Consider the following 17,348-nt stretch of genomic DNA (forward strand, 5'->3'; position numbering starts at 1 on the left):
CATTTCTCTTTGGCTGCCCTGTTGCTGCTTCTGTAGTTGCAGTTAAGACCTGCTCTACTTAAGCTTCTGCCTGCAGTGGCTAAAGCACATCAGGAAAAGCTGAGAAAAGTAGTATTTTGAAGCTGTATGAAAAATCAAAGGCCTGAGTGTTATGACCTTGACCTAATTATTAAGGAACAATAATATGATGGGTTCTGTTCTGTTTTCCTTTGTAGCATTGCCAAGGGCTACCTGGTATCCCTATCTTGATCTAGCAAACACTCTCCAATCTATAATAAGGCTCAAAGGAGAGAGCAAAGCAGCTCTGTAATCCTGCAAGGCATCTAGCCATTCATTCAGCTGACTGGCCTAGTGTCCTGCCTCAGCCCCAGGCCCCTAGGCTAATTTCCAGGGGTAGAAAGGGTTCCTAGAGCCACCCCAGTGTTCTCAGCTTTGAATACAGTGGGCTGGGTCTTACAAACTGAGTGCAGCCTTGTGAGCTCACCCACAAGGGTATTGCCCTTTGAGTTGGACCAGGATGGTTTGCCAGCACCAGAACGAGAGAATCACCTGAAAATGAACAAGTCTGAGAGTTCTTTTCACCTTCAGGGCCCCAGACCCAGCTGGTAAATCCTGATGTCCAGGTTTTAACAATATTGTCATTTCCTGAGCTAAGTTCTCTAAGGCTGGGAAAGGACCTGCAAATCATACATCATTTTCTGGTCCTTTGAATCCATACATGGAGACCTAATTTAATCAGAGTAATAACTTTATTTTCCAAATTCACTTTTACAGCAACAGTGTAAATCATTTGTTAAAACACACAATACACCATATGGACATTCACAGACAGGAAGCTAAGCTAAGGTGGTTTCATGTCCCTCCCCCCACCCTCAAAATTAACAAAGGAATCATGGGACTTGCAAGTGCCAGAAATTGCCCTGCGCAACACTGCAAATTCACGGGGCTGAGTCCGTCAGGAGGCGAGACTCTGGGTCAGCGCCCAGGGTAACCCTTTCCAAAGCTGAAGAGAAACCAGAAGTCTCTTGAAGCCACAGATCTGTAGACAGGACAAGCTGATGACCTCCACGTCTGCCCTCATCCCTGCCTCTTTGCTTTCCTTGGAGGACAGAGATTTAAGGGTGACGAGATCTTAGCAGCTACTAGGAGTACAGGCTGTGTGTCCGGAGCTGGTGGGAAAGGTGATGTGGAGGTGCCAGCAGCTTAAAGGAAAGGATGCCAGCGTGTTCGGGAGGCATGACTGCGGGCTTGGGAACCCCGCGAAAGGGCAGCAGGTCACAGCAACCATATCTCCGGATTCCTCCACAAGCCTCACTGCCTGCACCTGGCCGGGAAGGAGATGGGAACTGGCTGGCAGCCTGTGGCACCTGTCGGTGAGAAGGTGAAATCCCAAGGGACCTCTAGCACACGTGGTTGAAATCAGGAAGAAAAGTATTACCAGGCCTTGGACTCCTGCTCTCCAAGACTCCCCTTTGCCCAGTGGTAACTCTCCTACAGGTTCCTCTCCCCCCACAGCCCCACCAGGAGCACAACACGCAGTTGCCAACAGGATACGGTCTCACCACTGAAGTCAGTTTAAATGGAACTTTTGATAAAGTGAATGCAGAGCTTGAAGCGACCAGGCGGATAGTGTATCCCATCTAGCCCACCCGAGGGACACCGGCCCTGGAAGAAACGGCGGTGGGGGAGTGCCCAGCCCTGGGGGCCGTGTCCTCTTTTACGGTTCCAAGCCAGCGTTGCGCTCCGCAGGCTCCCTGCCAGCACTGACCTGATGACCCTAAATCACGCTCTTTAGGCTGCTCCCGACAGCCCACGCAACACGAGGTGCCCGCTGAGTAAGGCCCTCGGAAAAAGGTACTGGAGGGCAGGGTGAAGAAACTGCAGGGAGAGGTTCAAGAAATGCAGCCCGAATTGGTGGCAGTAATGAGGGGCTGCATCTCTAACAGCTACCAGATCTTCACACCAAGTTTCCTCTTTCTTCCTCAGAACCCTTCCAAGACCAGCTGGGACCCAGAGGACAAAGGAGAGCCGCCGCACTGCGGGAAGTTTGGGGCCCAGGTGATCCTCTGGCTGCAGATGAAGCGTCTGGCCCTGGACTCCAACCACCCAGCCCCGTACGGTTGCCTTTAACTGTACCCAAATCAGAAGTGGCAGAACCAAGCCGAGGTTGCTGATTTTCTTCAAACAGCAGATTTCTACAAAGGCTGCTTCCCTTTCCCCATGGCAGGAGATGGGTTTCATGCAAGGTCAGCAGGGGCTCTGGCCAAGGATTTGGAAATGGTTGTCTCCTGACCTGTCACCCTTGTCAGGCGGCTCAGGCCCCTGGGGCCAGTCCAGGGCAGGCAGTGCATCCTAACCCCTGCTGTGGCCATCAGGCCCCGGGTGGGGAGGCCTGGGCCAGCCTTCCTGCGGGAGAGCTTGGAGCGGGACCCCGGGCTGGAGGGTGGGTTGCAGACCTTTCCCCAGCCGGCACTCGTGACGCAAGGAGTTAGTTGTACGACCCTCTCTCAAGGCTGCTGTGGGGCTTCTCCAGGGCCATCTTCACCACAAGACACACTGCCCCCTGCCTGACAGAAGGGAGCCCCGGGTGCGGGGAGGGGGGGTACCATAGCTTCTGTCCTCCTCCTGTGCTTCAGGCCTTCTTTGCAGCTGAGGGTTCTCAGATGTCAGCATCTGGTCTCCGCTGGGTCCCAGATGTTGATGAAAGTCTTTGAAAAATTGGGAGGCCCCACAGAAGAGAGTCACACTGGCCTTCTGGATCCAAGTCCCAGCTGGGGGGTGAGAGACATCTAGGACTCCCGTGGGGGGTAGGTTAGAAATCTCTTTACAAGCATTTCAAGATACATGCGTCCTTTTTTTTTTTTTCCTTTTTTTTTTTTTTTCTTTTCACTATCATAGTCACTCAGGTGAATCCAAGCATAAACAGACAAATCCGACTACAACGCGACAGGGTGCAGATGGGGAGGGAGGGGCGACATCTATGTATATGTTCAGCTGCTCCAGGAGGACAAGACAGCATTGCTTCCAGCTGAGACTGGGGGAAGAACCATTTCCGAGGGGGCATGTTTCCCTTTTTGGGGTGAGGGCTGATTATATGCTCTTGGGGTTGAGCAGCGGCTGGGCTCTCTTGAGAGGCTGGCAGTCACAAGCTGGGGCAGACGTAAGGAACGGAGGGAGCGTGGTCCTGCCCTGGGGGCCTTGCCTGCCCGTCCCCGCGCCATCTCTGGCATCCAGGACGGCCAACCTGCTGCCAGCTCGGCACAGGAAGGGAACCAGGCCTTCTGGGAGAAAAGGCTCGCCAAGTAAACAAGGCATAAACGTCCAGGGTCACTGCGAACCCCACCCTGGCTCCCATCTGGGATGGGGGCAGGGGCAGGGAGCCGAGTAAGGTCATCAGGTTCATTGTGAGGGACATGCCAGCTGGATGAGTACAACTTAGACTGAGAGACTGAGGTCCCCCCGCCGTGTCCGGACTTCACCCTCCTTGACTTTCCCCCTTGGTTTAGAGGAGGTGCCTCCCCATCTAAACAATGTCCGTTATTGAGAAAGGGGGGTGGGGTTAGGCTGGGAACTCGGGACAGCGTGATGTAATGCGGGCTACAGGCAGTGACTGGGCTCCGCACGGCAGACACAGGCATGGTGGGGCAGACAGGTGGCTGCGGTGGCCGTGAGAGGGATGACAGGTTCAGGGGCCACCTCCCAGGTCCCCGTACACTCCAGAGATGCCAGAGGCCCAGGCTTGGGAACAGGCGGATGTCCCCCAAGAGGCACAAGTCCTTACAAAGAACCGGTTAGCCCTAAAGTCCCAGGTCTGTGAGGTGCCAAAATCGTGGCTGCAGTTCCAACCTTCAGAACTCAATAAAACAGGGTTTCCGCGGGGCAGAGGGAAGCCCCTCAGCTCAGGACCCCCACCCTGCGGGGAGGGAGAAAGAGGCCAGCGCTCGGTCTTCTCCGAGGAAGTAACCCACAGGATGCCACTCCCGCAACCTTCCTTCTCCTCCCGCCCCCGGCCCTTCGTGGTGTAAGCCCTCCTCCCTCCAGAGGGTGGCACGCCGACCCGCAGCAGACCCCGGGCCACCAAGAACCGGAGGCCACTTGGTCCGAGTTTGCTGTGGGCGGCAGAGGCTGTGTCCTGCCTGCTGCGCCTCCGGGCCGTCCTCAGCATCTCCTCCCTGAGCTTCTCCTCTGGCATCCTCACGTCCCACACACACCCCCCTCACCTCGCCCTAGCTCCGCCCAGCCCCCACCCCCCACCCCCGCACCCCGTCCTGCTCCAAAGGTGGCCCTACGCCTGTGGTTGCACCAGCGCACCAAGTGTCAAGTCCCTTGTTGCCGCTGCTGCCTCTGTGACACCCCCAGAACGGGGCGCCCCCCCCAGGCCCTTGAGAGTCCCCAGAAGCAGCTTTCAGAGCCTCTCCTCCTCCCTCTTGCACTCAGAGGGGGGAAAAAAAAAGAATCGAAAGTAACTGCCCAAGGAAATTCTGGGTAGGGCCATCTTTTTAAAGGTTTTTAAAAGTATTTTATTATGATTGGCCCGCCCGTCAATTTGGAAAGATGAACTTGGCTCTCGTTCCCGTGACCGATTTGGAAGTCCCGAGCCAGAGGTGAGCGACAAGCAGGTTACGTGATTAACCGATTACCCGATCTGTGAGGAGCAGCTGGGGGAGGGCAGAGGGCGAAGGGCCAGATCATTATTCTTTTTTTTTCCACACTCTCTCACTCTCGTCTCTCCACGATTACTGACCGCCCGGGGGCCTGATCACAAACCCTGCTTGGCCAGGGAGGCGGACACCTCGTCGGCGAGCGTGGCCAGCTGCGGTGAGTCCACCATGTCGATGCTGCCAGTGGAGGAGACGTTGCTGAGGTGCCGTGGGGACGTGTCCCCCGACACCACAGGCGACTTGTACACAATCTCCGCCCCGTGGTCGGTCTTGGCTTTGGCGTTCTCGCGGAAGGTCAGCTTGTGGGTTTCGATCTGCAAGAGAGGAGAGGGCAGGGTGAGGCGGAGAGGCCCCGCCAACTGCTGGCCTTGGGTGGGAGGGAGGCGTGGTGGGGACCACAGTTTCATAGTTTCCCAACGGCTAAGCTTCTGCTGGGTCCTGGTCACCTGCCAGCCAGCCTCCCAGGCCCCCTTTCCAGAGGCAGCGATCACTGTGAGTTTCTTGTGTACCTTTCCAGAGATAGGCCACCACACACGCAAACATGCGTCTGTGAGAGTAAAGGAAAAAAATTACCATACATAAGGCAACGATATCCACAAGCTTCGCACTTGGGTGTTTAGACTTAATACCTTGCATCGTCATCCGTACATAGCTCCCTCACTGCTCGCTGAGGGCTGTGTGGTTTCCTGTCACAGCAGATGAACCAAAACGTATCCACGCCCCTGTGGGTGGGTATTTAGGTTGTCCCAGTCTTTTGCTCTCACAGACAATGCTGTGTTCGAATAACCTTGTAGGCATCTCATTTCACACGTGTACTGTAAGTGTATCCCAGAAATGGAATTGCTAGTAGGTCAAAAGGCGTGCGCGTTTTATTTTGACGTACACACATTGCCCAATTGCAAATGAAAGTGTGGAAGGAGAGGCTGGAGGAGATTCAGGGATGGGGCCGGAGCCCCTGCCATCCAGCTGTGAGCCACACACATGCCTCCCCTTTGCCAGTGGCTGATGAGGATGCTGGAGGTGGCAGCCGCTGTGCGCAGCACTGGCAGGTATACTAGAAAACACGGTGCAACAAAGCCCTTTTGAAAGTAGGGCATCGTTCCCAAACACACAAACAGCCCGTACAACTCCATCAGAAAAACAACCCAATACAAAGTAGGCAGAAGACATACAGACATTTCTCCAAAGACGAAGTACAGATGGCCAACAGGCACATGAAAAAATGCTCACGCTGATTATTAGAGAAATGCAAGTCGAAACCACATGAGGTTGACACTCACTGCAGTCAGAACAGCCATCATCAGAAAGTCTACAAGTAAAATAGAGTTGCCACATTATCCAGCAATCCCACTCCTGGGCACATACCCAGACAAAACTGTAATTCAAAAGATACATGCACCCCTGTGTTCACAGCCGCACTATTCACAATAGCCAAGACGTGGAAACAACCTAAATGTCCATCGACAGATGAATGGATAAAAAGGATGTGGTATATATATACAGTGGAATACTACTCAGCCATAGAAAAATGAAATAATGCCATTGCACAGCAACATGAATGCAGCTGGAGATGATCATACTAAGTGAAGTAAGACAGACAAATACCATATGACATCACTTATGTGTGGTAAGTGGAATCTAGAATATGGCACACATGAACCTATCTACAAAACAGAAACAGACTCACAGACACAGAAAACAGACTCATGGTTGCCAAGGGAGAGGGGGGTCGGGGAGGGAAGGACTGGGAGTGTGGGATTGGCAGATGTAAACTCTTATATACAGGATGGATAAACAACAAGGTTCTACTGTATAGCACAGGGAACTATACTCAATATTCTGTGATAAACCAAAAATGGAAAAGAATATAAAAAAAGAATGTCTATGTGTATAACTGAGTCACTCTGCTATACCGCAGACTCTGGCACAATGCTGTAAATCAACTATACTTCAATTTAAAAAATTAAAGAAAAGCAAACAAATGAACTTATTTCAAAAACAGAGACTCACAGATAACAAACTTCTGGTTACCAAAGGGGAAAGGGGAGGGGATGATAAATTAGGAGGTTGGGAATAACATGTACAAACTACTATATATAAAATAGATAACCATCAAGGACCTATTGTACAACACAGGGAACTATACTCAAATTTTGCAATAACCTGTAAGAGAAAAAAATCTGAGAATATATATATGTATGTATGTATAACTGAATCATTGTACGGTACACCTGAAACTAACACAACACTGTAAATCAACTATACTTCAATTTAAAAATAAACAAAAAATGAAGTACAGCATCCTTGACCCAGAGGTCTCAGCTCCAAAGGATACCTGGGAAGCTCAGAAGCAGAAAGCATTAGCTGGAGATGCCAGTAGTACATCATAATTCTCTCCTGATGAGTCCTGAAGTGGTAAACACAGTAATTCTCAGCCTGTTTTGGGTCCTAAGACCTCCTTGAGCATCTGGTGAGACCAGGAAAATGTGTACACACGCGTGTCTGCTCTCATACGCACATGACAACTTCTCCCTACAATTTCAGGAGTCCCTGGACCCCAGGTAAAGAGGGCCTATTGCAGGGGCATTTGAGTGTAGAGAAAAACCAGGCTCCCATTTAAGCCATATGCTTGTTTCGTTCACGTTGGGTTACTACTTTGAAAAAAGGACTCTTCCTTATTACTACAACTGAAAGGCCATTTTGACATAAGCTTTGATAAGAACACTTACGTTCTTAAGAAAAATGGGACAGCATCCTGGGAATGTCCCCAAATCCCCCAAACTGAAAGGAACTCAGGTGGCAGGGGTCCTACGCTCCACTGCTTGTCAGCAGTTTTGCTCATCACAGAGGGAAATAGGGGACTGAACACAAGAGGACCCTCTGGGACCAGGTCAGTGTCTCCTGGGCAGTGGGCAGGGCAGAGCCCACCCTTTCTGAGGCATCACAGAGATGAGTTAAAACAGGAGAAATTCTGACTCGGATTTGGCTCTAACTCATGTTCTTTGATGACGACAAAGCTCCGGGCATCCTCTTGAACACCGCCTCATCCGGGCCTCACAACCACCCTGGGACGGGAATGTTTCCATCCGCTTTGCTGAAGGGGAACCTGGCGCTGAGATGGCTTGCAGATCTTGCCTGGGTCACGCCTCCAAGCGGTCAAGCCCAGAGCTTTTCCCAGGACACAGAAGCTTCCAGAGTCAGGGGTAGAGGCCTTCCTTCAACTGGGAATCACCAACGCCCAGGCCTACCCAGACTCATTCCATATACAATATATTCAGACTCTCTGGGGGTGGGACGTGGTCTCCTTAAAGCTCCCCAGGGCAGGGACGCCCTGTATTAAACAGGCTGGGGGCTGCGATGGAAACAAGCCGGCCTTTTGCAGAAAACCTTCTCATTTCCCTGGGTCTCACTTTTAATAGAGACCCAGGCGGCACTGAGAAGTAGTCCTGCCCCTGGCGAAGCCCAGTATGTGGAAGCCTGATGGTCAGGGAGCCCTGTGGGGAGCCAGGACCCCGTCCTCCCCCCGCCTTCGGGCGCCTGCATCACGGGTCAGGTTGGCCCCGAGGTCTCGGTTTGCAACCTGTGATTTAAGAACACACCAGCAAAGGCTTCTCCAAAACTATGCTGTCGGGCTTTCACTGCAAAGGTGGGGTGTGTCTGTTCAGAACCAGAGGAGGAGATGGTGACTGCCGTGGGGACCCTGGCGGCCTCCAAGCAAGGCCCGGCTGCCACTTTTGACCAGCGGGGCCCCCTTGGGCTGCACCGCTGCTCACTGCGGCGTTGGGTTTCAGTTGCCACACCCGTTCTCGGACATCCCTTCTCCCTTCACCACTCCTCAGTCAGCTGCTGAGAGGCACTGAAGACTGGAAAGTGAGCCACTTGCAGAACTTCAGGGCAGGCGTGGGCAGGAGACCCCAGAGGGCACTTCGCTGTATTTATGCAGAAGAGAAAAAGTGCAGCCACAAGACGGCATTCTGCAATGGGCCCAGAGGGAGACACTGGTGTCCCCCGGCCCCCACTGCACACAGACACCCAGAGCCAGGCCCAGGGCCTCTAGAAACTGCAGGGAGCGCTGAGGTCCTTGGTCTAGCAGCCTCCCCGTGGACACTTACAGAGGCTTTGCTGAAATCTGGATTCCAGCATCACTGATTTCCTCTAACTGCCTAGTGACCCATTTAGAGAGTTAGGTTACATTCCCGTGGCTGGCTTTGGTGACGGCTACTTCCTTTTGGGGATGCTTGCCCACCACAGGGCCTAGGGCAATGGCTCTCACCTTTAACTGCACTAAAGAGTCACCTGGGGGCTTTAAAAGCTCCACTCCAGGTGCCCAGACGGCACCTGAGACCAATTAGGATCTCCAGGGTGGGGCCTGGCATCAAGTGTGTTAAAGCTCCCAGGGGACATCAAAGGGCAGCCCAGGTGGAGCCCCGCAGGCCTGGTGGTAGCTGAGAATCCATGTCAAGCCAGTCAATACAGGACCCTCAGCTCTCCTGCCGTGGGAAACTGGACAGCCTTGTCCGCCTGACTCTGTTATAGCCTCCTCCCCGCCCTGCCCCTTTACCTTTTTATGCCCTCCGCCAGGGACGTGGGTGATGTTATCCAGGGACCCGATCTTGGACTGGACTCTCTCCTTGAAGTCCAGCTTCTCAGACTTTACTTCCACCTGGCCACCTCCTGGAACACAATACACACAAGGGCACCAAGACTTGAGTGAGGGCTAAGCAAGTGAGTGATTCCATGCAGACGCCAACCTTGAGGGGGAGCTAAGACCAGCTTTTATTTAGAGCGTAGTTTGGAGCAAGTAGGTCCTTCCAAAGGGCTTGAAAGCAGTTTGCTTTCTCTCTCTAATCAGGGTGCACATCAAATATTTACTCAGCAAACTCTTCCTCCTCAGATGATGCAAAGTTAGATGACAGCTCAGTTCGCAAGAAATTATTCTAAATTAGTTGGCTTCCAAAGAGTCAAGTTTTTCTATGCCAACATCCTATAAGCTACAGCCCTATAAGACCTCAGGATTAAACTAAATGGCAAAATGCACCCTTAATAAGGAAGGGCCCTGACCCTTTCTCCCTCCTCAGACACGTGATGCCATGCCCAAGTGTGGGAGATATGGCCTGAGGAAGAGACGAACTACATTACTTTCTTTGGAAGGATAAAGCCACTTAAGAAAGCTGCTCCCTTGGGACTTCCCTGGTGGCACAGAGGTTAAGAATCTGCCTGCCAAGGCAGGGGACATGGGTTCGAGCCCCGGTCTGTGAAGATCCCGCATGCTGCAGAGCAACTAAGCCTGTGCGCTGCGCAGCAACAAAGGTCCAATACGGCCAAAAATAAATAATTTTTAAAGATATACATACTTTATTAAAAAAAAAAAAGAAAGATGCTCCCAGCGTGGTAGGATGGTAGCCTCAGGAGAGGCACAGTTTTCACTGGGAGAGACTGAACTCCCACAAGATGTCTAAGGGAGGCAGGAAGTAATGACACACCTTCTAGAGTAGTTTCTGACAACCTTCTCTTCCTGCAGTCACAGTTCAAGTAACGACCTCAGCCCTGAACAGGGCCTAAAGCAGAAGGCCCTGCTCTGGCCTTTCAGGTGGAAGTTAGCTCTCCAAGATGGTAGCCACTAGCCACCTGTAGCTACTTAAATTGTATTTATTTATTTTAAATTTTAATTGAATTTTACCTTTTTGGCCACGCCGGTACGGCTTGTGGGATCTTAGTTCCCCGACCAGGGATCCAACCCAGGCCCGCCCGGCAGTGAACGCGCCAAGGCCTAACCACTGGACTGCCAGGGAATTCCCCAAATTTAATTAAATAAAATTCGTTCAGTTCCTCAACTACACCAGCCACATTTCAAATGCTCAACAGTCACATGTCATTAGTGGCCACCATACTGAACAGCACAGGTATAGAACATTTCCACTGTCTCAGAAAGATCTATAGATAGCACTGATTTCTATACGGCATGAGATGGAGAGGGAAAGGGTTAGCACGGGGAGTTCCAACAGCATCATTTTCTGCTGAAATGAAATGACAGTGGGAGCATGGCAACAGCCCAGGGCCCCATGTTGTAGCTGGGGCAACTGGTGAAATGCTCCTCACGCTGGCTGAAGACCAAACTGGGACATCCACATTAGCCAGGCTTTGGGGGCCAGATCAGGCCCTTTCCCAGCTCTACATACCCCGTGTGCAGCCTGCTTGGAGAACTGCGGGTTAGGATTTAGACCATCATCTGCCCTCCCTCCTTATCTCGTCTTGGCCAGCCTGGCCCTGCTCAGGAACATCACGCGAAGCCACGCCTCCCAGGCCGCAGCAAGTCCCACCCTTAACACTCTCCTTGATGGCCCATCCCCTCAGTCCTTCCCAACCACTTCCGGAGAAGGCACCACCCCATCCTGTCCCACCCGTCGGGGCTCCCCGCCCCGTCCTTGCCTTCCGCAAGGGCTGGCTACCTGGCTTATGATGGATGTTGCCTAATGAGCCACACTTGGAGGTCACCTTGCTCAGATCCACTGGTTTGTAGACTATTTGCACCTGCAGGAGAGAGAGAATGAGAGGGACAGTAAAATAGGATTATTTTATTGGGGGCGTAACGCAATGAAAAGCAGCTAAGTCCAGGCCCTCCTCGGTGTTTTCCTGTCTGCCACGAGGAAGACACCCTAGTCATGGCGGGGAAAATGTGTTGGAATTCTGCCAACCTTGCCCCAGGGGAGCTGGGTCTTCACAAAACAAATGGAGTGGCCTTCAATTCCACAGGACAAGGACCCTCGGGGAAAAACAGGGCTACTTCCCCATTGTGCAGGGCCTACACCTTTGGTTTAGCAAACACTTACACGAGATAAAGTTATTCTCTTTCCTGACATGACATCCACAGATCACGTTCAGTGAAGACAGAAAGAAAGAAGGGATCAATACGATCTGTTTGTGCAGCATTTGAAAAATCTTGGAAAAGCAAGAGAGCCATATCTGCTGGGCCTCTGAGAGCAGAGGGCGGCGTGGGGCTGTTAGCATTCCTCCCAGGAGAAGCTTCACAAACCCAGCAGCCCACAACAGAGAGGGCCCCAGAGCAGTCCCACAGCCCAGTAAGAGTTAAGCACCAGCTGTCCCCCGCACCCCCCCCCCCACACCCTGTCCCAGGGCACACAGTGTCCTGGACATTTTGGTTCTTTACAGAAAGGAGCAAAGCAACACCAGCAGGATGGGCAGGCGGCACAGCAGAAATCACAGGTTTAGTGTCTCAGGCAGGTTCAGCAGACACACGTAGGGGAGGCCTAAGGGCCTCAGGGCTCAGAGCCAGCCTGAGGGTCCAGCACGTGGCCAGGCCACACAGCCACCCCCACCCCCAGCCGCCTGCTGATCTCAGCGCCCCGGAGGAGAAACCCACGGGGACCCAGCATTAGCAGAGGGGTCTCCTAGAGGAAGTCTCTACAAAGCCATGGCTGTGAGGGGTCCCTGATGGTCCCTGGGTGACACTTCCCTCATGGGAGGTCACCTGAGGGTACAGGAGGCCCATTGCCGTGGAGCCAGTCGGCCCCTGCGCCCTGCCCTGGAGTCACCCAGGAGAGAGACGGCCTCGTGCCTGAGAACGGGGTTAACAAGGACATCAGAAAAAAAGGAGTTTTTACTTAGGTCTAAATCATCTGGGACAATCCCAAATTACGCTAGTTAATCAAAATCATACTGGCGTCTGCCGATGACTGATGGAGTTGATTCAGGCTGACAGGTGGACGTGGCCTGTGTGCGTGGGTGCATGGAGGGAGGTGTGGAGAGCCCGCACCTGTGGGCGCTGGTGAGTTAACGTGGATTCTGAGCACGATGGGCCCTCGGGGGTGGGGTGGGGCAGGGCTATGGGAACTCCCCCCTCCTTCCCTGGGAGATGAAAGTGAAGGCTGGTGTGTACAGGCTTCCTTCTCTTCCCTTCAGCCTGGATGCAGTAACCAGTGGAGGAGAAGGGAGGGTGGAGCTGTGAAGAAGGGAGAGCCTGGATTGGCAGGGAGGGGAAAGGAATGGGGAGGGGGAAGGGAGGGGAGGGGAAAGGAATGGGGAGGGAGAAGGGAGGGGAAAGGAATGGGGAGGGAGAAGGGAGGGGAAAGGAATGGGGGAGGGGGAAGGAATGGGGAGGGAGAAGGGAGGGGAGGGGAAAGGAATGGGGGAAGGGAAAGGAATGGGGAGGGAGAAGGGAGGGGAAAGGAATGGGGGAGGGGAAGGAATGGGGAGGGAAAGGAATGGGAGAAGGGAGGGGAGGGGAAAGGAATGGGGGGAAGGGAGAGGAGGGGGAAGGAATGGGGAGGGGGAAGGAATGGGGAGGAGAAGGGAGGGGAAAGGAATGGGGGAAGGGAAAGGAATGGGGAGGGAGAAGGGAGCGGAGGGGAAAGGAATGGAGGGAAGGGAAAGGAATGGGGAGGGAGAACGGAGGGGAGGGGAAAGGAATGGAGGGAAGGGAGAGGAGGGGAAAGGAAATGGGGAGGGGAGGGAGAGGGGGTCAGGCAGACTGGAGGCCAGGGAGGGGGAGGGAGGAGGCCAGGCTCTGGAGTGCATCCCGGAGCCGGCCAGGAGGCAGGGAGAATCCCTAGGAGAAGGAACAGAGCCTGCCTGCTGGGGAGTCACCTCCCAGCTGAGGAGAAGAGGGGCAGGGAGCAAACAGAGGCAGAGCCCAGGCCAAGGGTCCACTGTCCCCAAAACGCCTGAGGCTGACATTGTGCTGGGGCTTGTCACCCCCCAACCTTTCACCAGGAGAAGAGCTCTCTGTGGCGGCTCCTACTGCTGGGGCCACAGGCCACGGACAGCGCTCGGGGGCCAGCCCGGGACATCCTGTGGCACTCTGCTGTGGTCACAGGCTAGGCCACCAGCTGGCAGAGTGCAGGGGGGAGGGGAGGTGCCCCTGCGGAAGTCCCTTGATGTCCTGGGCACCGCCAGCCGCAGAGGGAATGTACTCCCTGCCCCCACCTTCTGCCTGAAGGAGCGGGGCGCTGACTGCAGCCACTGGACCCCACCCTCGGCCCTAGCAGCACAAGCTCCCACCAGCTGACCAGACACACCAGACGCGAGTTAAACCGGAAAGCACATGTCTTTCCTTCTCTGGCCAGAGCCTGCCATCTGCAGGGAAGCGAGAGCCTGAGTCAAAGCTAAAACAGAACGTCCCTGGGAGCCCAGGATCACAGCCTGGGGTGGTCCCCAGCCCTTCTCTTGGCGGAAGACGAGGTGGCAGTGGGACGGGAGAGCAGGGGCCGGGGGCACAGCGGAGATACTGAGCAGACACTGGTGAGGAAGCGTGAGTGGAGCGCCATGCAGCAGCCTCGTCAGTGGCAGAGCCAGGACCCGGCGCGCAGGGCAGGAGGCAGCAGCGCATTGCAAGAATAAACCCCCAGGGCTGGACGCAGATATGCGGGCCCAGGCTGGGCACTTTCTGGAGAGAGAGGGAGGTCTCTCCCACTGTCACCCCGGCACTGCCAGCCAGAGGCCAGATGCCTGCTCTCAGAAACCATCCTCCTCCCCACGGGTGGACCTCAAAGGGTCTCGAACATCCCGTTCCCCGACGTGTTCATAAACATTTGCCTCCAGCTGACCAAGAAGGCTGGGGGAGCGAGGGAGGCTGCGGAGAAGGGGGGCCGAGCCTCAGGATGCCGCGTTTGCACCCATTTGTCTGTGAACTTGGAGGATAACAGCAGAGCCGGCCAAGTGGGCAGGCGAGAATGAGGATGGCAGGCCCAAATCTCAGGGACACATCCGCTGGGATGCAGGGAGTCCGCAGGGACACCTGGCGGAGGCCAAGTCTAAAAGGGCTCCTAGCGGCGTTTCTGTCCGCCCTCGGCCGCGGGCAGGTCCCTGGTGCACTTCTGTGGGGCCCTTTCGCATCTGGAGCTTCTGCCGGGGGTGGAGCTGTTTTCAAACAGGAGCCGAGAGGCTTAAGCATCAGCTCATCCCTCGCAAATGCAGAAGTCAAAGGCGAGCAGAGCCTGGCCTCTGCTTGCTCTGACGCAGGATGGTAAAGACCTTTGCGTCGGCTCGTCAGAACAAGCGGGCCAGCTGTCCCCAGTGGAGCCCCTTAAAGTGAACCTGACCAGGTGACGGAGCAGTCAGCTGCTGCCACCTTCAGCCCAAACTCAAACGAGCTGTGGGGCTCCCAGTGAGCGGGGGCGAAGATGGGGCTTATGCTGTGAGGACCCGGCCACCAGGAACAGGTCGGAGGGAGGACCAGTCACCTTCCCCGTTCCACCCATGCAGCGCTGGGGCGCCCCTCCCGGAACGGCAGGCACGGGTGTGGGGAGCCTGAGCTACATTTACCTGGGGACCCGGACAGACTCCGAGCCTGAGAACGGTTTATTCTATGCAATGTGCAAGTACAAACTCATGCCACTTCTCAAACCCGGAACCGCAGCGCGGCGCAGGGATAGCGTGACAGTACTCACACTGCCGCCTCCTGGCACGTGTTTGATATTATCCTTTGAGCCACACTTGGACTGGACGTTGCTAAGATCCAGCTTCTTATTAATTATCTGCACCTTTGATAGCCAGAAAAAAGGATGAGTGACACACCACACTCAGATGCACCTGCCCCGCACAAACACGTCTGGCTGCAGGCCAGGGAGAGGAGGACAGGGCTCACTCACGCCTCCCGGGAAGCATTCCAGAGCTGTGAGTGGCTGGAGGTGGACCCCACCTTACAGCACTGGGTTTACAAAACGGATCCATCAGGAGGCAGCTCTTCCCTTTACATGAGGATTGCGTTAGGGAGGCCCCCACAGAGAGCACCCTGGAGACCTAAAACTCGGAGGCGAGTGTCCACCAGGTTGGGATGGAGCAAAATGTACTCAGTTACATTATTAAATGAATGAATAAAAGTCCCAACTGTGGCCTCATTCATACACCTACCAGACCCCTGTGAACATTCACCGAGACCTTTAGGTGGCTGTCCTCAAGTCTGTTAGGTACTGGAATCACCCGCAGACATATTTTTTAAATGCCAGACCTCACTCCTGACCTTAGAATCTCAGTCTTTGTGCTTATGAAAAGCACCTCTGGTGCCTGGTTCAGATGCATGGCTAGGGTCAAGAATCACAGACGTCATGGGGAGGACACAGGTGGTTTTATGGAGAAGATAAATCTGGACTCCCTTCCATGGGAGGCCTCGGCCTCCTGGAAGGCAGGGTAAGTGCCTGCCCTGCACCATCGGCTCCCCTTCATCCACAAACCACCATGCGCTCAGGGAACAGGGCGGTGTTCCCAGGTGACCTTCCCTAACTTTTCCTGGGCAGGTGTCGTCCAGATGGTAGAGATCCCACTGTATCTCTGCGAGGCTTCTCCTTCTCCAGGCACCAGGGAAAGGGTGTGGGGCTATCCACATTCCAGGGGGGAATGATTTTTACCCAATTTGTCTGTGCGTTTCATAGACAGACAACCATGGTGCAGAGAAGGGGAGCTGAGAAACTCTGCGTTTTGTCTGCCAGAGCAGGGATCACATCCTCGCCGGGTGTCCTCCATCAGGAGTGCTGTATTTGGAACCGGTGGGCCTTAGTTTCTATTAATCACAGGTATAGATAACTGGCAACTGAAGTTTCCGATGAAGAACCAGCACTGCCCTCTGAAATGCCGGAAATGGCACCAAGACCTCAGCTGCTGCCAGGTGGGGGCCACTGCCCCTGAGCCCCGGGGGCAGCCTTTAGGGCAGCTGTAGCTGGGGGGTCAGAGCCGGGGCCTGGTTCATCTAGGGTGAAGGGCCCCAAATCTGACCCAAGAGCCAGAGCCGGCCATCAAGGGGTCCACAGGCCCTCAGCCAAAGGAGGAAATAAGGACGTGACAGCAAAATTTGTCCGTCCTACTTTTTGGTTTTAAAAATGGCCTTTCCTCCAATAAAATTTAAAAAAATAAAAATGAAAATAAAATGGCCTTTCCTTTATTACATTATTAATTATTAAATTACATCGATAGGAGATATTATTCTTAGATGTCCTTAACCTGGCAAAATTTAAAATATAGTCATCTTCTCTTGGACCCATCCCTGTTTTTTTCCTTAATTTCACTGCTCTGAATTGAAAAAACCTGGGAAGCACACATCTAACCCATCGCTTTGTTTTATGTTCCTTTAAAGTAAAAAGCTATGCCTTGGGCTTCCCTGGTGGCGCAGTGGTTGAGAGTCCGTCCGCCTGCCGATGCAGGGAACACGGGTTCGTGCCCCGGTCCGGGAAGATCCCACATGCCGCGGAGCGGCTGGGCCCGTGAGCCATGGCCGCTGAGCCTGCGCGTCCAGAGCCTGTGCTCCGCAACGGGAGAGGCCACAACAGTGAGAGGCCCGTGTACCGCAAAAAACAAAAAGAAAGCTATGCCTTTTTTCATCATAAAAAAGTAACAGGACATTACGATTTTGAAAAACAGAGGTTCCAGAAAGAGGAGAAAACGTTTTCTTGCTAGCACAGCCACTGTTGCACTTTCTTGAATTCTCTTCAATTCTCATATATAAAAATAAAACTACCATCTCAGACATAGAAATGGCAGTAATTATTGTGTACATACTATTTTCTATCTTCCTTTACCAAGTATTTGCCACGTTCTACAGTCATCAGAAGCATTAATTTAAAAAAGATGTCAGATTCCATTTCCTGTCACCTGTGCTATCCGATATTTATATGGATTCCATTTTAAAGAATACAGTCTCATCATGAACATCGCTCTGCAAGGAGTTTCTCCCATTCT

The 17,348-nt window shown here is 53.6% G+C and overlaps 1 protein-coding gene across 22 annotated transcripts in view; it reads right to left on the reverse strand.

Moving 5' to 3' along the window:
• Positions 1–4,759: 4,759 nt before the first annotated feature.
• The window catches only part of MAPT (microtubule associated protein tau), a gene marked incomplete at both ends in the record, with an annotated part of 45,353 nt that continues 32,764 nt past the window's right edge, over positions 4,760–17,348 (reverse strand). For 13 of the 22 annotated variants that reach the window (XM_082859824.1, XM_082859821.1, XM_082859820.1 and 10 more), the window contains 4 exons: positions 4,760–4,975; positions 9,223–9,335; positions 11,111–11,192; positions 15,068–15,160. In XM_082859824.1, coding sequence (XP_082715950.1) covers positions 4,760–4,975; positions 9,223–9,335; positions 11,111–11,192; positions 15,068–15,160 — 504 coding nt within the window. The remainder of the gene's footprint in view (positions 4,976–9,222; positions 9,336–11,110; positions 11,193–15,067; positions 15,161–17,348) is intronic. The other 9 variants (XM_082859830.1, XM_082859829.1, XM_082859828.1 and 6 more) reach the window with 2 other exon arrangements.

The sequence above is a fragment of the Leucopleurus acutus genome (assembly GCF_964270905.1).
Source record: "Leucopleurus acutus genome assembly, chromosome: 19".
In the NCBI taxonomy this organism is placed as follows: Eukaryota; Metazoa; Chordata; class Mammalia; order Artiodactyla; family Delphinidae; genus Leucopleurus; species Leucopleurus acutus.